At 38.1% G+C, this 20,124-nt stretch overlaps 2 protein-coding genes across 3 annotated transcripts in view; both read right to left on the bottom strand.

Moving 5' to 3' along the window:
* uacab (uveal autoantigen with coiled-coil domains and ankyrin repeats b) overlaps positions 1–5,777 on the bottom strand; it is a 43,515-nt gene extending 37,738 nt beyond the window's left edge. Inside the window, exon 1 of the mRNA XM_019275843.2 lies at positions 5,514–5,777. Coding sequence (XP_019131388.2) covers positions 5,514–5,561 — 48 coding nt within the window. The 5' untranslated portion in view covers positions 5,562–5,777. The remainder of the gene's footprint in view (positions 1–5,513) is intronic.
* A 4,376-nt stretch (positions 5,778–10,153) lies between these two features.
* LOC109142332 (mortality factor 4-like protein 1) lies at positions 10,154–19,778 on the bottom strand. Of its 2 annotated transcripts, none has more exons than XM_019275781.2 (12): positions 19,557–19,778; positions 19,071–19,117; positions 18,913–18,980; positions 18,673–18,759; positions 16,431–16,511; positions 16,220–16,275; positions 15,643–15,731; positions 14,616–14,717; positions 14,406–14,494; positions 13,520–13,692; positions 12,391–12,475; positions 10,154–10,722 (listed from the first exon to the last, which is right to left on the bottom strand). In XM_019275781.2, exons 1-12 carry the CDS (start codon positions 19,594–19,596, stop codon positions 10,638–10,640), a joined length of 1,002 nt encoding a protein of 333 aa, XP_019131326.1. In that variant the 5' UTR covers positions 19,597–19,778; the 3' UTR covers positions 10,154–10,637. The 2 variants fall into 2 exon arrangements, with proteins under 2 accessions (XP_019131326.1, XP_019131327.1); XM_019275782.2 differs by having other exon boundaries at positions 16,250–16,275; positions 19,557–19,777.
* Between the last annotated feature and the right edge of the window lie 346 nt (positions 19,779–20,124).

The following is a 20,124-nucleotide window of genomic DNA, read 5'->3' as shown; positions in this document are numbered from 1 at the left end:
GTGTGGTGTGTGTGTGTGTGTGTGTGTTGTGTGTTATTTATAATATATATATACATATATATATAGAAGATATAGATATATATTAATATATATATAGATATATATATCTATAGAGATATATATATATATATACTAAAATAATAGACAGTTCACGACTAGCCTCCTTTGGTTAGCTGCACTATAGTACTAGTGAAGCGTTTTAAGGTTTTCTCAGTTAAAAAAGTTCTGGTTGAAGCTCTAAATCAAACACAGACTAAAGACACTGTTAATTTGCTGTCTATCGTGTGTGTGCATGACTTTTAGGAGTTTGTTTCAGCTCTTACCAAAGTAACTACCTGGTTTCCTGCTTCCTGTTTTGTGCTGTAGAGAGTGCACCCATCTTCCATAAACTAATACAAAGTAGCTGGCCTGCAGTGGCCTTATCGTGCTGATAGTCAAAACAACAGCACTATCTCTCTCGTGATAGTGCTTTATCATCTTGTTCTGATCCAACAGAGGGTTTTTTTTCTCTGTGGTAAAAAACATATTATAAATTGCGGATCCAGACCTGTTCCTTGATCTATGGCCTAACGTAAAGCAAAAGCAAATGAAAGTTATTGAGAAATACGCCTCCGCAATAGACACATAAGAAGCCAATCAATACTGCACAGGGAATAGAGTGGATTCTGAACATTTCATTTCATGACTGATCTACCTGTTCATGTTCCAGCTAGCAGAACCAAACCTCTTGAGAGTTTGGCTTTGTAAGGCTCTTGCAGTATTTTTCTTGTTCCTTAGATCAGAGGTCACTTTTGCTTCTCGTTGTGGTTTGGTAAGGACACAGATGAGTCCTCTGCGTTATTTTATTTATGCTGCACAACAGATGATTGATGTGTACAGCATCCGCTTCGCTGAGACAATGGTGTGAACCAACTCATTTTTCTGATAAAGTGGTTTCAGCACACACAAAATCTGACAGAGCAGATGTTTGCTGTGACAGCTCAGACTAATCTCAAAACTCACCAGGAGACCCAGTTTCTCTTATTTTACTCCAGAATTTCTCCCGTCACTGTAGATTCAACTCTGAACATCAACTCCAAGATATTTGGTTTGTAAATCTGGATTTGTGGCCAGTTTAGGTAGGGCTGGGTATCAGTACTCGATACTTTTCAGGTATCGACCGAAACAACCCGGTACCAAGTAGTATCGAAACTGGGCCTGTCAAACGATACCTGCAATCGGTTCTTTTTGTACCCAGATCAAGAAAAAAAAAAAACTACTGTTTCTATGGTTTTTCTCGCAGCCAATCACCACAAGCGTTCTTCGATTCAGCGCGCTGTGTGATTGGTCCACCAATAGTTTGTATGGTGGTAAAGCGGGTTCAAGCCGTGCGGAGTTGGCTGGTTATCATTACGAGATGCCGAGACATTTACGCAACCGTTTTGCTTTCTTTTCACATGATTAATACTGAATCAAGCTGAAAAAAAATATCGAATAAAGTACTCGGTATCGGTATTGTGTTGAGGGTACTGGTATCGAAAAATTTTAAACGACACCCAGCCCTAAGTTTAGGTGAAACGGATTCATATATTTGAGCATGTGACGGACATTTGAAGGATTGAAGGATTTTCTCCTCATAAGCCAATTTTCAACAGAATGATTATGTATTATTGGCATTTATTGCTAAAATACAATAAATATAAAACTAGTAATGGTCAAACATGTAAGCAGTGTTGTTTGTGTGCATTTTGCAGCTAATGAAAGAACAAATAAAGACTCTTCCACTGCTAAGAGCTTCAACAATGAATCAATTAGTTGATCAACACTTAATCAGCAACTATTTTGATAATCAATTAATCGCTGTGTGTGTTCCAGCTTCTTTAATGTTTTTCACCTTTTGCATATGAAATGATTAACTGCATACTCGAGAAAATAAACAGATTAATTGCTAATTAAACTAATCAATACTTGAAGCCTCGGCCATACATTTTTCTCCGTCACTTTAAAAACATTTGTCTGTCTCATCTTCGATCTTTGAAGTCACTACTGTTTTACGAAGCATACAGGCAATGATATATGACAATGCCGGCCACGGGAAGTCTTGTAATTAATCATTCTCAATAGAAAAAGAGATTAACAGAAACTAGAGCTCTAACAGGTGCAAACCTGAGCCAACACTACAGTCCTGATCCTGCCTTTAATCTACAGCTGGTACTGGGGGAATTATTTGGTATTTTGTTGCCTGGTCACTGAGATTTCGGTTTTGTTTTCCAGCTCCCTTAAATGGTTGGGTAGCGTAGTTAGCATTCCTTTGCTAAAACAACTTCATGCCAACACTTTTTCTTAAAACAAAGAAGCTTTTTATTGCCTTTTCAAAAACAGTCTTTACACTCTCAGTCCAGGAGACAACATAGAGATAACATATGAACACTGCGAGGACTGGAAGAGGCTAATGTAATGCCTTTCTCTCCTAGTTACTGTTTTCTTAGAATTCCCCTCGCCTCTCCTGTTTGAGAAATGGCAATGTATTTTCTTTAATTATTAGTCACTCCACCAGGAAATAGTGACTGAGTTCACCGCCCAGGCATTGTGCACCAATGAGGGAACGATGTTGTAAATCTGACGCTGCATTGAACTGAAGTGATTTATTTGTGTTTGATGAACATCAAATGTTTCAACTGAAGCAGGAGACATTTAAAATGAGTTTAGACCTACAGTGAGGTCTGCGGGTGCTGTCATCTATTGTTTTTTTTCTCTTTCTTTGATGGAGTCAGCCTGCACAGGAGAATGCTATGGGAATTTTACGAAATCATCACTCAGACTCATAAATGTCATGCCTGCTTTCCCACAGCTTATATCGAGTTTGTCCTTGAGGTGTTTTTTTTTTTACAGAAATGGTGCAAGAAATGCTGCAGGGCAACAAAAAAAACAGGCTCTTTCTCTTCTTTGCTTGAATTATAAATGGCCGTCTCTGCTTCTGACTGACGGGGTGACACAACTATCAATGCAAATACAATACCATTTCAGTCCTGAAAGGATTTTTTTCTCTCTCCCTTTAAAAAGGGCCCAGATAGTTTACCACACACAGCTCCTCTGGCTTTGTGCCTTTCTCATGGTAATTGCCGGGAGCTGAAAACAGAGTGCAGTGCCAAACACCCACTGCATGTTGACCTCTGCAGAATTGTAATGACTGTGTATTATGTGAAGTTCAGAGACTGTTGCTGGATTGTGTGGAATTAATTTAACATTACTTATGGCCTATGATGGGGTTATGCAACACAGAGAGAAAAAAAAGGTGGTTATTGTACACTTTGTGTTATTCATTCAGTGCTCTGACTTAACCTGAGATGAAAAACACTGTAACATTCCTGGAGGGAGTTATGGTGTCTCCACGGTGCCAAGGAGCCTCAATGGCTAATTACAGCTAATTCTACAGAAATATTTTTTCTATAAGCGTTCTGTATTTGTTTCAGGATGGCTTTATTTCTTTTAGTTAACGACACACACACATTCCAGTTTATTGACTATATGGAGCTCAAACCTGCGATAAAGCTGACCTTCTGGGAGGCTATAATGCCCATGTTTTTGTTGAAAGAGAGGCGTTTGTCGTCATTTTTGAGGCTGCGGTTTGAGGTGGAGGAGAAAGATTATCTGTTTAATCGATTAGTGCCATGCAAATACCTGAAATTCTTTGGATTCAGGTTTCCGAATGTGAGGATGACTTTTCTTTCTCACTTTTCTGTAACACCTTCATGACTTAAATCGATCAATGTTCCACTGTTATAATTTCACTTTACACATACACACCCTTATTCACTACACTGTCAATTACTATTTCTTTTGTTAACTGTATCAACTGTAACATCAACGTGTGTTGTATTGCACTGTAGCTGTTGTGTTTACAGTAAAACTGGCAGCTGAGGTTGCCAGAATGTTACTGTACTATATATGGTAACTTTCTAATAACTTTCTAAAATTATGGCAAAATTATGTTAGTACTAGAGTTGCACAGTACCCCGCGGTGCCAAATCATAACGGTTCCTACTATACTAGAAATTCTACACGACGGTACTACCTTGCACTAATTTTACTCAAAAAACCAAACTCGTTGTTACAAACTGTAAGTCTAATTCTTACTTCACCAGTATTATGTTTATCATGTAATTAATAAGTATTTATAACTTATACAAATACATTGCAGTTCATAAAAAAATTAATGAATGTATATATATATATAAAATAAATGTCTGCAGTATCGCGAGAATACCTGGAACTGTGATACTTTGTCTGGTAATAGTATCATGGTTACTCATTTTGGTATTGTGACAACTCTAGTTAGTGCTGTTCATTTCATGTTTAAAGTTGGTGTTTTATTCCAAAATGTTACCACATAAATACACAAATTTCACAAAAGAAACACTGTTTTGCCATAGAATTGACATGAGAAGGTTTTTCCATTAAATATTGAGAGTGTGCATATTTTCTTGTGTATTGGGAGTCTATCTAAAGTCTATTTTATTTTATCGGATCTAATAATAAAACTAAACATCGATAAAGAAGAAGCCAGTTTGAGCTCTGGGAAATTCTAGCAGGCAGTGTTTGTTTTACTATCCTCACATTTCACAGGAAAAAGAAGTAATCGAGAAAATAACTGGCATATTACTCGATAATGAAAGTCATCTGCAGCCCTGTTTCATGGTAGTTTTGAGTTATACTGAGAAATGTTTAATCTACCCTCATTGATATAATGTTGACACTATATTCTCCAAGCCTTTTGTACCTCCGTTTATTGGGTACATCGAACTCAGCTATGTTATGTTATCTTATCTTAAAAACATTGATAGAGGAAGGGGAAGAAGACAGTTTGGGCTCTAACAGTGATCGTTTATTTGAGCATTTTCACACTTTATAGGCAAATAAAACTTGATAATGGAAGTCTAGAGATGTTTCTAACATTTTAATCTACCCTTATTGATATAACATTTACAGGATGACAGCACCACAAATGAAGCGGATTCAACATAAACAGACTTAATATGACCTTAACTTTAAACTGGGTGTGCCTGAATACCTCACACAAATTTAAACTCAGTTTTTAGGTGGTGGTGAATAAATCCCCAAGCACAAAGGAAACCTCCACCACCACCACCACCACAGCAGCATTGGTGTCCCCGGTGATAACAACAGGAGGACGGACACTTTGGTGCACTGATTTGCGGACAACAACAACAACACAGTGTGCTGCATTTAGGGCCCTTAATGAACCTGAATGCAGCACAGTGTGATTAAACCGTGTCAGGCCATCATCCACCACCACTCACACACACACACACAGATGGGTGGTGCAGGTGCTTAAACTTGCTGGCGGTGAATTTTCCAGCCACACCACCGTGGGAACATGACCGAGGTTAACGTGGTTCGTTGCGAGGTAAGTCAGGGTTAGAAACAGTGACCACCCCCGGTGTGAGGACACAGTGTACTGCGTCAACAATGGTGAGAGAAACTTAGTCAAAACACACAAAAAAACAACTTACTGTTATGGTGACTTCGTGCTTTTTCAACCGATACTTGAGGCTTTTCATCTTGTAACGTGTTGGTTCCTGTTGTTAACACACTCCTTAACTGAATAAGTTCATAAAAAAGTAGCAAAAACTTTCCAGAAAGTTCACACGAACTAAGTTTTTTTTTTTTTTTTTTTTTTTTAATCTGTCCTCTCTTTTTCCACACGGAGCGAGTTTCACCTGACGCCTAACCGCAAACTCACTGCCTCACGCTTTTTGATTTGACAAGCAAAGCCAAGAGCCAATCAAATTGAAGTACGCGCGGTTGTGGTTTGCGTTTCATCCAATAGGGAACGCCGAGAGGCGGGACTTCCTCGTGAAGCGTCGTTTGGGAGAAGTTGGGAAAGACATCCTGGGACGGAGCAGGATTTCTCCTGGCGTGACGTCACGCTTACCTGTAGACACAAACACCTGGAAGCTGCTTATTATTCTCTTAGCAACCTGCTTAAAAACTCTCATTAGACTACCTGTTATTTATCCACTACCTTGAATTTACACCTGTGATGTGTAATCTACCCAAACTGCCTGTTGCCAGGTTACCTGTCTGTCTGTCATGTGTCACTGCACACCTGGTTTACTGTACTGTGATAGGAGGAAATATGTCTCTTTACGCCACCATTTAGACCTATGTGATGGCTATTTTATACACAAAACATATAAACTTTATACAAACACATTCATACTTAAGTTTATTTACATTTGTTTATTAACTTTAGCCATTTAGTACGAGCCTGTCATGAAACAGAAAAGAAAGATAATTAATTTGTTAAACCTGTTTTTATTGATAATTGCTTTTAACTATTTGAATTGATCTTTAAATCAAGAAATGGAAGAAGGTTCCACAACTTAAAATCTAACACTACCAGAACAGGAAACAGTTTCTTCCCACAGGCAGCCAGACTGTTGAACGTGCGCATATATCCATGCACCTTGTTTACCTGTTGCTGCTTACTGTAATTGTTTTATTCAATATCTACCGTACCTATCAATCTATCTATCAATATCATACTTTATACATTCATATAGCCATACTGTATATATATATGTGTGTGTGTGTGTGTGTGTAGTCCTTCATGTTTTTTGTAATGTGTGTGCACTTTATTGTAGTCCTGGCTGTACTATGTTCCATGTAGCACCATAGTCCATAGTCTTGTTTCACTGTGTACTGTGGATATGGTTGAAATGACAATAAACCGCCTCTTGAACCTTGAACCTTGAAATCATTTTGAATTGTGCACTGTTGGTTGGACAAAACAAGAATTGTGACAATGTCACTTTGTGTTCTCTGCTGTCTACATTTTTCTTCTTGTATTTCTGCTACAACTGTAGATGTTCAGTTTTGGACATTTATAGAGTTATTGTTGAATTATTTATTCATCATTATTGATAGGCTTCTTGGAATAGACACACTGAATGAAATCTGTCTGCAACTTCTAATGTAGACCCACCTAGCACTGCTTTGACTGGGTGTGCATACATACAGTCCACACGGAGTAATGAGACGCCAAAGCAGTTACATTAACAAAACAGTTATTATAAAAAAGATTATTTTTTATTATACCTGTGTTTTTTTGTAATCACTGAACCAGATGTGGAGTCAGCTCCTTATCTAAAGGAAGGCTAAATATATATATTGGTGGTGGCACGGTGGTGCGGTGGTTAGCACTGTCACCTCACAGCAAGAAGGTTCTTGGTTCAAACCTCAGCTGTTCTCCCCATGTTTGCGTGGGTTCTCTCCAAAGACATGCACTTAACAGGTTAACTGGTGACTCTAAATTGCCCATGGCCGAATGGTTGTTTGTTGTATGTGCCCTGTGATGAACTGGCAACTTGTCCAGGGTGTGCCCTGCCTCTCGTCCTAAGTCAGCAGGCATAGAGGACCCTAATGAGGATAAGTGGTTACAGAAGCACAGCACTGTTGAATCAAAATTAAAAGTGTCAGGATGACATTTTGCTATATGTAAATATTGCTATTTTTTTTATTATTTATTACACTTTAATGCTTGTATTGCTATAACTGTGGATGTTAAATGTGGGACATTTACCGAGTTATTGCTACTTTTACCTCAGTGAAGCAGCTGAATTATTTATTCACCATTAATATAGGCTACTTGGAATAGACACATAGACGACTGGAATCTGTCTACAACCTCAAATGAAGCCCAAAAATAAACTAACCGCCCTTCCTATCTGCATTTATTACATATATATATATAAACAGTCATATCAATGTAAATACCAGCAATAAAACGTATTTACTTAACTTCAAATAGCTTCAAATATAACAGCCCCACGTCTCATTTTCTACTTTAAATAAATACCTGAAATATCTTAAACTTAACTACTTACTTCCTAGAACAAATACTTATCTATAAGTATTAGTAGAGTGAGCCTATTACTGTGCTGTTATATACAGTACATGTATCTATTTACAAAAGCATTAAGTTGATTTGTACCAACATATAAAATGTTAGGAGACAGCATCTGAGGACACGTACAGGAATAATACAGAATATAAAAACTAAAATTTGTTCACTAGCTCATGCTTGAGATAGTACCAGTACATAAACTGTTCTGTATATGTACATGAATGTTTGTTGCTTTTAACTTTTTTAACTGATTTTTGAATCATTTTGAACTTTGTACTGTAGGTTGGATAAACAAGAATCGTGACAGGGAAACTACGTGATGGGGATTTTTCTCTATTAAATTAAATCTCTATTAAATTTTTAAAAAACTTCGCTCTACCTCCACCTGATAAAATACTAACCTTTTTTCTTTTCTTTTTTTTGTATTGAATACTTTAAGTGCAAATGCAGAACTATTTTACACTTTTAAATGATCTGAGTACTTCCTCCACCACTGCCTATGTTAATATAGATACGTTAGGCTAAATAAACAAGGATGTAGGTCAAAATAACAGGTGAACATGGAGTATTTGGTAGAATTAATTAAAAACGTAAGAAGAAAATGACGCCCCCTTGTGGGCTCTAATCATCCCCTGTGAACTGGAGCTCAAGCTTACCATTGAATATTTAAAATCATGCTGTCATTACTATCAAACGCGTTACTCCCCTCTGTCTCCTGATACTGTCCTACACTGTGTGACATTCTTTACTTTGAGGGAATATTTAACAGCATGCTACCTGCCATTAAATGTCTCTATGTCTATGGCAACAGCGTTGCTATGGAGACATTACTGCCATCGATGCACCACCAGTCTCGGCTGGAGGCGCAAAGACTGACCATAGGACCCTTGAGGGACTGTAAATCTATGAAGTATTCAGATTCTTTCTTTGAGTAAAAGTGGAATGGAACTAATTAAGTACATCCACTCAAATAGCCTACTTGTACTTGAGCATTTTCACTTAATGCAATACTTCACCTTCACTATATTACTGAAGCAAATAGCCACATTGATTTTAGATTTTCTCTTACAAGTGGTGGAAGAAGTATTCAGATCCTTTACTTGAGTCATAGTATGCTCCCTGACAGTGTTTTACATGATGTTTTTTTATTAATACCACTGCTGCACCACTGTGTATGTTGCAGTTTACTGCTATAGATGTTTAAGGTTGTGCTCATTTTAACTCTTTATTATGATGCTTATTATGATGCTGGGTCAATGCATCATATTCTATAAGATCATATTCGTAGTGTTGCTTTCCTGTGAGAAACATTCATCAATAAAAAGTCTGACATTTTCCAGCTAATCCAAGATTATTTTTTATCTTAAGAAATAAAAGGAACACTTAATCCTTCAGTTTATAGATAAAAATTCAAAATCACATTTGAAGATTTTCACTAGAAAAGAATCTTAAAAGTAATTAGTAACTAAAGATGTCAGACAGTGGAGTAAAAAGTACAATAATTACATCTGAGATGTGGAGTAGACCTATAAAGTTGGATAAAACTTGTACATGTTATTTGTTACTTTGCAGATTTGGATTAATAAAATAAATTCTTATCAACAAACGAATCAAAAAATTATTATTATCGATTGAGTAAAATATTTCATTCAGGACTTTTATTTGTAATGGAATATTACTACTTTTATTCATATATAAAAGGACCTGAATACGTCTTTCATCGTTGCGAGACACGGCCTTAAGACAAGGTAAGATAAGGCCAACTTTTATTTATTCATAATAATTTATTCATTTTGATCTTGGGATATGTATTCTGTAGTCTGTCATGTGTTGTTAAGTCTGTAACACACAAGCAGTAATTCCTGTTTTGGCCAAGAGTCTTAAATCACAACTTAATCCCAACGATTTCCACATCCCGATTTTGTATAGTTGTGGACATTTTGGATTATTTTTTTGTCTTGATTACGGCTCCGTCTTGTAGCACTTGCACAATCTTATATTTTTTATGAACCGAACTCATGCATTAAAGATGGCTGTCTTTGCTCGCTGTCTTGTCAGATGAATATGAAAGCAGATCATACAGTGTAAGCCTTTGATGTCTGATGTTGTGCCTCGATGCCACTGTGAGGCCTTTTCCTGCGGTATTCTTCATCTTATTTCATCATGACTGACAGTTTGCAAAATGCGTCCTGAAAGAACGAGCGGCGACACCAAATAATTTACAAGAAAACACAATAAACAATGTAGACAATGTGTAGAAACATGTTTGTTTTTTTACAAATTGATACAAATGCGCAAGATACAGATACAAAAAACATGAACTGCTGACCGTGTCGTCCAGCATTAAATTGCACCTCATGTGGCAGAAGAAGCACTAATAAATACACACATGCAACAGTAACAAATATCTATCAGAACACCAAAGAGCTGCTTGTGGAAACAGTAACAGAAAACTTTTTTTCTTATGTCTTTGCAAAAAAAGAGCGAGAAGAAAAACAAAGGGAGAGAGATTCAGCTAAAAAAAACAAAACAAAAAAAAACGGTGCCTACATTTTTTTTTCAACTTCTTAGCTGTGATAAGCTCCTGAGACCTTGTGTAGAAGTGTATCAGTTCAAGTGAAAAATCTCATCCAAGTCTGCACTCAAAAGGGTAGTAATGGTTATTTTACATGCGGTCTGGGAAACAGGGATGACGTGCCTCGGTGGGAGCTCTGTGTGCTGAGAGCTCTCATACAGCCTTGCGGTGGTACTCTGGGGGTGCGACCTCGTAGTCAGTGGCACTGAAGAGAGTGGATGAATTCTTTACCAGGTACCTGAAAAAAATGTAGAATTGATTGTAACGGTGGCGTGGCACAGAAAACGGTTATTGTTCAAGGATGAAACAAAATTGTTTTTCAATGGCCATCCACTCCAGAACTACCAACAAGTATCTAAAACATACTAAATGACGCAAAAAGAGTGGATAGTGGAGGCTGCAAGAAGGACACACAACCTTCTATCCTGTGAAATCCAATAGGAGCCTCATCCAGTTGCAGATAAACATAAGATGTGTACATAAGAGAAAACTCTTCAGCATTCATTCATTCATTCATTCATTTAGAATCAGCTTGCATGACTCACGCAATGTAACACACTGGAGCGTGGACAGCAGTATTGTAGTCACTAAACTAAACTAACTAAAGTAAGACCGGAGTATATCAAGACTGGACGAGACCAAGACCAAGACCAAGTCAAGACAAAGACGAAGGCGATGTATAGCATACTTAAGTAGCTAATATTCAGCGTGGTTGCTATATTGAGTCACCTCATTCAGCATTCCCTTTTTTTTTGGGATGCTGTTTTGCAAATGAACTCGTTGTAGTTTAGGAAACTAAATTTTATACCAGAAGATTTGGCTGATGTTTCCTCCCAGACAAGACAGACAACAAATAAATCAGAGAATGCACAGACAATTAAGCGATATCCCTGCAGCTCTGGTCATGAACTTTAATCCAGACTCTTTGTTTGAGGCAGAGACAGAGTAAAAAGACTGACCTTGAGTACTACAACACTGGTGGACAGCTATACAAATAAAAATGTACCTTATGTGCAGTATTTGGATACCTAAAGATTCAGTAACATCAGGACCAGCCTTAAAGCCTGAATCATGTCAGTTGATATGTTCTTTTATGTTGCACTTTTAATATTTATTTTTCAGATTTATTTGGAATTACCTGTAAACACATTACTGAACGCACAAAGTCTCTGTTTAGTGCACCGTAAGCTTTATAGAGAACGACGTGTTTAATTCAGAAAATGTCACACTGGGGCCCTGGAAGAACACTTGATAGAACGTGCATAAAAAAATTATTAAGAAATAAAATGTCTCGTAGCTACTTTATGATGTCTGACTCAATAGAACGATGTATAAAAAAGGCACTTGATACTGTATGAGTGTATCCGCATACATTTAAACCAGACAGCCTTAAATATGTAATTACATAAATCCAGCCTGAGAATCAGACCCAATTAACTCAGACCTTGAGACATATAGTGTGGTATCTGTACCTCTACTTATGTCAAGGATCTCTATACTTCTTCCATCGTTATGTGACCACTTCATAATCACATGTACTTCAGTCAGTCTGTCTGCATTGCTACTCTAAACGAGACAGAGACAGGCTTTGTGTTTGTTTTGATTGTTTTGATTTAGATTTTCTAGCATCTATCAAAAAGAATCAAAAATCACAGATCATCTGTGGAACCATTTTAAATATGGATTCCACCCAAAACACCCAGACGTTAGATCGGTCTGTCATGAAACGCTGCTGGGTGTACAGTCAGTCTCAGCAAAAAAATGTTTTCCCGGAGCGGAAAATCGATTTCATGGCTTATGTTTTGAGCCTGGCTGCGCTAATATGAATGTGGATGTAACATGACTTTTTAGAATCAGCCAAACATGACATGGAGTCTCTGGTGGGGTGCTGGGAGTTAAACCTTACTTGAGGAAATCTTGGAGGTAACTGAGCAGCAACGCCAGACTCTTCTCGTCCAGTGGAGTGTAAGCCAGCATGGCTCCGATACGAACTGTTGGAGGGGGGAGACACAACATGTGTGAGGATGGAGATTCAGGAGTTTTCAACATGCCAACTATTTCAAACAATGATGATTCTGCCACAGTACAACATCAACAACACTCTCATCAGAGAATCATGCTGAGATATATAGATAAAATGTTCTTGTGTGATCATCTTTAAAAATATATATCATCTGGAAATTCAACTGAAAAACTACAAAAATATCAAATAGAGAATGTCTCTTTTTCCTGACAATACCGGACAAATCATTTACACTGCCATAAAGCAATCTATATTATTGATTTACATCATTGCTGTGTGTCAAATACAACCAGAGACATCGAAGGAATCTCTGTTTTCACATTAGAAATAGTAAAATTACTTATTTTGACGTCAGCCACTACAATTTCTTGCTTCTTATGCCGACAACATACACAGCAGTCATTATAATCAAGCCTATTTGCTAGTCTTATATATGTGAGTTTAAAATGTTAAGTCTAATTAGGTAATAAGGCCGACTCTTATATAATACTTGACTGTGGTAAGTCGTCATTAATCAAATTAAATAAGTGATTTTAAGAACCCAGCTGAGTCATCTTAGCGTGCAATGCTCAATTAAACTAAAGTGAAATCTTATTTCGACACGGCAAGGAGCAAATCAGTTATGTTTTTCACTGTATATACAGTGAAGCCATACAACTTAGCTGTTTTTACCTGTGGATGAGTTCTCTACTGCCACAGTAATATTGATATGATTGTATTACTTCAAATGTGAATTTTAAGTGAACAGCGATGGCTCTTTTTAACCTCACAGCGTTCCAGCTCTCTGCAGAGAACATTTCATATTCCACAAAAAAGGTCTTCCGCAATATTTAATTTACCCATTATAACAGCATGGGAAAAATATTCTCAGATTCAAATTGAATCGTTTGAAAGCACTTACAGTATAATAGTTCAGACAGGTACTCCAGTGTCTGTACAATGTTAAAAAACCCTCCATCAAGTCAGTGTGTGTGTGTGTGTGTGTGTGTGTGTGTGTTTCAGGTTGTCCTACCAAATAGGCGGAGCAAGTGTGGAGCTCCGTACATCTGAGACATGGGCATGTCTGGGTGTTCAGCCAGGATCTCAGCGTACTGCGGCCTCTCGAACTTGTAAAGCAGCTGAGTGCCGAGCATGACATTGAAGTACTCGCGAATACCGGCCACCACTTCGTTTACTGCATACTCCCTGAGAAGGGACGAGAGAAAAAGTTACATATTTCTCTGCAGAGAGACTTCAGGAGTCACAGCTTTAAAGACTTGCAAAAAATGTAAAAACTTGCTTGAGAAAAGCACAAAATAATCAAAACTTTATGAAGTTACATTTGTGCTGTGAGGTCATTTAAATATATTAACATGGTGTATTCACCTGCTGAGAAAGAAATTTGAAAATGTGACACTTGAGACTCAACTACTCAACTATGTCGACCGAAATCAGAAAACGCAGCATGTAATCTCGACTGTGTTTATTTTTCATTGCTTAGATACTTTTTACTAAAAGAAAATTGCCAAAATATGCTGAAATAATTAAAAATAAATGTTCGTCTACAAGACAGAATGGACACATCAACAAAAATGTGGCATGTCTAGGAAAATGACCAGCATATATTAGCACAAAGTTGCTGTAAATGGGCTAAAAAGAGGAAAATACAGTAGTTATGGTCATTTAAATACTTCAAATTTCCACCGAATGTAACATGATGGCTGAGGAAGTGTTTCATAGATGGCACCATGCTGGATAAATTGCACAAGATTGTGTCGAAACCTGTAATTTGTTCTGTATAAGGAAATTATATGTGAAAAAATGCCGGCTTCAAACAGTGTGACAGCAGGCGTGATGAGGTGGATCGTCACAGGATACCAATCACAGCATTGGAAGGAAGTTAGGGTGTTTATTCTCACTTATTGTCAGAGTTTCCTTTTGATTTCTTATAGTTTGCATAGTCCTCCAACACGGTCTCTATATTCTTCTTAGCGGGCAGATGAAACAACTGTAAAGAAAGCAGAAGTAAAGGCAGGATGAAACTTTCCAACCTCCACAGGTCATCATGGGTGAAGTAAATCTACAGCGAACACAGGGACTTTGTGGACAGTTTGCGTGTGTTTTTTCACTTGTTTCTGTCGGGTGATGAGGTCCCAGTCGTCCACCAGCCAGGGTTTAAGCTCCTCGGGGATCTTCACCTTCACTTCCACGCGGTTAGTGAACATCTCCTCCTGGACACAGACACAGACATATATAATTTCTCTCTCAATGCCTCTCCTTCATTTCTGTAGTGTTTGTTTTCGACCACAGCATCCCAACACTTCTTTCCTGGTTTTAAGTCTTCTGTAGCTGCTGCAACGAGCCCCCACCCTCAAATGTTCAGGTATTTTAATAGCATAAGTACTGTTACCTTTTGTTGAAACCCTGGTGTGTGTACGCGTAATGAATATATCTACTTCTGACTGCATGGTGCCAACATTTTCTGCCATTCTGAGACAAATTAAACCATTTTCCTCAGCAGTCGGTACACCGGAAAGAACCGACGTTCCCTTACTGTGGCTAACAGGGGACGGTGGTCACATTCATGCACAAAGAAATGATTCTTCAAACAATTTTGTGAGTCATATTCATTCAATCAATCTTTTTTTTTTTTTTAAATCACTGAGCTGACATGAGAATAAATGCACACAAAAAGTGTGCAGCACAAAAACTGAAAGCAGTTTTCCTGAATTTAATATTTGGCATGTGGAACTTTGAACGTTTGCCAGTGACTTAAATGAGTTAGATAATGACTACAAGGAGGTGATATATGATGACAAGTTTCCATTTAGAGACCAATGTCTGTCACATCTTACTGTTAGAGATGTCCAACCAACTTTTTCATATAAGATGGAATGATGAATCGAACAACTGTCACCAGTAATAAATCAAAAAGAAATAAGAAAGACGACCTTCAATTTATATTTCACAGCCGTTTGGATACTTTAAAGCCTTTTTCACTGAGATCTAAAACTTTTTCCAATCTAATCATACCTCAAGAAGGAAGGTCATAAGCCCGGTGACCAAAACGTCTCCTTTTCACAGCTTTATACATAAACAAGGGAAGGTATGTTTTCATGTGTGTCCATGGGGTTATGAATAACTGATGATACATACACTCTCCACAGTTGGATCAACCCGAGCCCTCTTCTTCCGTGGTCCCTGGGGCGTTTCTCCGCTGCTGGTACCTTCACCCGGCCCTGGGGCTAAAACGAGACACCCATTACAACTTAGAAATCATGTAGAAATGAAGGTTTTAATAAGAAAGTCTGACAGACTGCCAACATCACAGATCCCTAAAGAGGACTATGCTCTTGGGCATAATGGATGAGCAGGTAAACAGACAAAAGTAATCTAAATAAGGCAACACTTCAGCACTTTCATGTCCCATTAGAAACTCTAACTCTGAGCCACACAGGTATGAAAAGTGCATAAATACAAATATGAAAAGTGGCTACTTTAAAAATACATGTAATGTAATACACATTCAAGTAATTTATTTAACGTATTACCATGTACAAAATGCTGTTTGTCACGTCTTTCTGATATAAATAATAATGTAATCAGAAAGAAGCTGCCAGAGAAACATAATGCTGAAAAATACTCTCCAGGCTCATCGTAAATGTCTGAACATAAAGGACAAACTGCTGGGACAACTTGTCCTTTGAATTTAGGGGATATAAAGATTATTTACTTGAGTTAAATGTAGAAACATCGTACTCACTCTTCTGTTTTGCCTTTTTCACTTTCCTAGGATGAGAAAAAGGCATTTTAAGTGACGATATCACATTTTACAATGTGGTGATGTTCAATATTCATTCAATATACACTGTCAAGGCAACGTTATGTTCACTTATGGATGTGTACACAATATGTTGAATTATTAAAGGTGAGAAAACACTTACAGATCAACATTTTTCTGCTGCACAGCAGCAATCTTCTTGCTTGGTGCTAAACCCCTCATCTTTCCCTCAACATAATGGTCCCTGTGGAAGAAAAAATGAGTCGAGATCATTAAATAAATCAACAACGGAAAGCAAATATTAATAAATTCATTGGTAAACCTGTCTCATCAACTTATGGAGGGCACCAGAAATGATCATGGTCATGTCCGTATATTGTACGATATCGCCCGTTGTGTTGTGTTTACATGCGAGGTTGTTTACATGCGAATGTCACCAACATTTTAGCAAACATAACACCTGAACAAACAGCTGGGTTTCCCCTACTATCATAACACTTTGGCGCATATGCTGAGACATGTTTTGCTGTCATTTCTGGTTACGATGGTTCTGTCCTCTCGTCTCTGTTCTCGGTGTCTGAGTTTCACTGTGGGCGTAGTCTGGAAGCTCCTCCACACAAACACACCGCAACAGTGAACCAGGTGAAGTGAAGATAACGTACTATTCGAGGTTAATAGGTGTTTGTTTTTTCTGACAGTGACTGCAGAATTTCAGCCATCAAGTTTGAAAGAATAAGTCCAAATGGATGCACTCCACAGCTCCGGTGTGGGAATATTTTGGGTTTGAGCAGAATCTGAAACTCTTCTTTCTTTCTCCTTCGTGAGCTGGTACGGGTCTCTCACTTTTAATAACAAGAACAAACTGCAGAGTTAAGGTGAGTTGCTCAATCGCACACTACACAGTACTTGAGTTACTGCCGTCAGGTGTACACACCTGTATTGGCATGGCATGTATTTATTGTTCATTTCATGGTTGTTTGTTATTAATGTTTATGTGTTTTTCTGCTGCTGCACCTTAAATCTCCCCTTGGGGATAATAGATACCTTGAACATTAAATGAACGAGCTACTACGCCGACTTTGAAGACTAAAGAACTGCAATACAACTTTAATGTTTCAATAATTACTGAAGTGCAAGTTTCGTTAACAGAGTCCAAAAGTCTATATTATATTTGTTAGTTGTTGGGTCACATTTAAAATTTCACTTTCTAAACTGTGCAAATAAAACTATGTGCACTGCTCTTTGAAAGGGTCGAATCACGGTATAAAATGGTCTTAATAATGGATTCAGGAGGCAGACACCCTCTACACATTTAAGAGACGGCCTAAGACTTTCCTCTTTGATAAAGTTTATAGTTCAGGCTGGCTCAGGTGAGTCCTGAACCGTCCCTTAGTGATGCTGCTATAGGTTACTGACTTAGCTTTGGTGTCCCTGCTTGACATCCACTCTATCATCATCATTATTATTACTACCTGTAGTCATATCTCCATGAAAGTTTAGAATTATAGCTCTCCATGACTTTCTCTATCTGTCTTTGTATTTACCTCTCTTTAACTCGACTGGCCACCCACCAGTGAGCTCGGTTCAGTCTGTGCTTACTAATGGTGGGTCTCTGTAAATATTAGAAAGAATATGATCAAGACTAGGGCTGGGTATCGTACTCGATACTTTTCAGGTATCGACCGAAACAACCCGGTACCAAGTAGTATCGAAACTGGGCCTGTCAAACGATACCTGCAATCGGTTCTTTTTGTACCCAGATCAAGAAAAGAAAACTACTGTTTCTATGGTTTTGCTCGCAGCCAATCACCACAAGCGTTCTTCGATTCAACGCGCTGTGTGATTGGTCCACCAATAGTTTGTATGGTGGTAAAGCGGGTTCAAGCCGTGCGGAGTTGGCTGGTTATCATTACGAGATGCCGGTGACATTCACGCAACCAATTTGCTTTCTTTTCACATGATTAGTACTGAATCAAGCTAAAAAAAAAGTATCGAATGAAGTACTCAGTTGGTATCGGTATCGTGTTAAGGGTACTGGTATCGAAAAATTTTAAACGATACCCAGCCCTAATCTAGACTAACTGAAACATTATTTCTGGGACATTATATTAAAAGTATCTTGTCAGGCTGATTCAGTAGGATGTAGAATGATGTAAACAATGAAGTACGTGGAAAACACATCATCATCTGTGGCTCTTCCTGAGGTTTCTTCCACCTTTTTTCCCTGTTAAAGGTTTTTTGTGGGCAAGTTTTTCCTCACTCGAACCGAGGGTCTAAGGACAGAGGGTGTCACTCCCTGTACAGATTGTAAAGCCCTCCGAGGCAAAATGTACTTTGTGACTTTTTGAGTTATCACAAATAAAATTTGATTTGATTTTGATCCACGCACAAGCAGGGAAACTTACTGATTGGCCTTTTGAAGCTCTTTTTGTTTCGCAAGGTTGCTGTCCACATATTTGAGAACTCTGCTTTCAGGAACCCATTCATCCCAGCTACAAAGGAAAAAACAGGATTATTAAAATATATAAAAGTCCTCTGCGATTTTATTCAGTCCACACACACACACACACACAGAAATCAATGAACATGACCCAAGCATGCACTCGAGAAGAAATCGAAATAATATCTACACCAAAGCTGCTCACTTTTTGTTCCATCCGCTGTAATGAATGAAGTATTTAATCTGCTTCTCCTTTATGCTGATCTTTACGCACTGCAAAGCGAGAAAAACACACACAGGTCTGCATCAATCACAGTTAATAATCAACTAATAACACACATATATAATGTTATTGGTACAAACCTTTGCCTCATAGAGCAATGGCCCATGAAAGCACAGGACTCTTTCACCTGTGAAGAGGAAAACAAAGAGTAAGAGGGGGAAAATACACAAAATAACAAAACATATAACAATATATTGAAGTGTAATAAGCTCCTAAAGTTGATTTTAAACTAATATAATGAGCACTGACTTGTGTTTTTAGCGGCTCTTTTGTGTGTCAGTCACTGTTTTTAACAGGTTAGCTCACACATTAGCCGGCCAGCCGTTAGCCTGACGTTAACGTCTGTTTTAACACGGTTAGCTTCATCTGAGCTTCTTAGCTTTGATATATATTAATTATAGGTGTGTTTTAAGTTAATCCCACACATATACGGGCAGTAAAAAAGACTAGAGACCACTATTGTCGAGCTAGTTGCAGCAGCAGCAGCAGCAGCATCAACAACAACAACAAACCCGCCCCCTTGCAGACGTTATTCAGCCGTTGTTGTTGTTTTTTTTTTAACCGACCTTCTTGAAATTTAGGTTTAGGGTCCTGTTTTGGCGCCATTCACAGACTCAGCTGATCGGATCTCTGAGTGTTTAAATTCGTGCATTGCCAGAGTCCATTTCTTCCAGGCACAAAAAACACCTCCGACATTTGGAGCCCAAAAACGGAGACGACGGAGGGAGAGAGAGAGAGAGAGGGAGAGCCTGCTGCTGCTGCTGGGTCACCTGACCGCACTGTGTGGAGCTGTAAGTGTGCTGCGTTCAGGTGCTCCTCCTGAAAACTCGTAAAAAAAAACAACAACAACAACAACAACAACGATGACGCAGAAGTCAGACTGAAGAGCTCAGTCGGTAGTATTCAGATTAGATTAGAAATACTTTATTCATCCCACCACGGGGAAATGTATTTGTTACAGCAGCAGAGGAAAGTGTAGCATACACTACAAAGTTAGAAAAAAGTAGAAAAGGCAAAAAAAAAAACACAATAACAGACAGAAATATTTATAACCTACACAATAAACACGCAAAAACAATCAACCTTCAAAACAGAAAAGTACTGAGGATAAAAGTGGCATGATATATAAAAAGA

The sequence above is a fragment of the Larimichthys crocea genome, chromosome VIII (assembly GCF_000972845.2).
Source record: "Larimichthys crocea isolate SSNF chromosome VIII, L_crocea_2.0, whole genome shotgun sequence".
Taxonomy (NCBI): Eukaryota; Metazoa; Chordata; class Actinopteri; family Sciaenidae; genus Larimichthys; species Larimichthys crocea.
Note: the sequence above shows the minus strand (reverse complement) of the source record. Positions and strands in the feature narration are given on the sequence as shown.

Bases quoted from the DNA above. Each gene is read 5' to 3' on its own strand.
- LOC109142332 (XM_019275781.2), bottom strand. From the start codon at position 19,596: ATGGCGCCAAAACAGGACCCTAAACCTAAATTTCAAGAAG. The intron at 18,760-18,912 runs GTGAGCAGCTTT...TTTCCTTTGTAG, and splicing joins TACAGCGGATGGAACAAAAA to CTGGGATGAATGGGTTCCTG. The intron at 10,723-12,390 runs GTAAGGTTTAAC...CATTTTTTTCAG, and splicing joins TACCTCCAAGATTTCCTCAA to GTACCTGGTAAAGAATTCAT.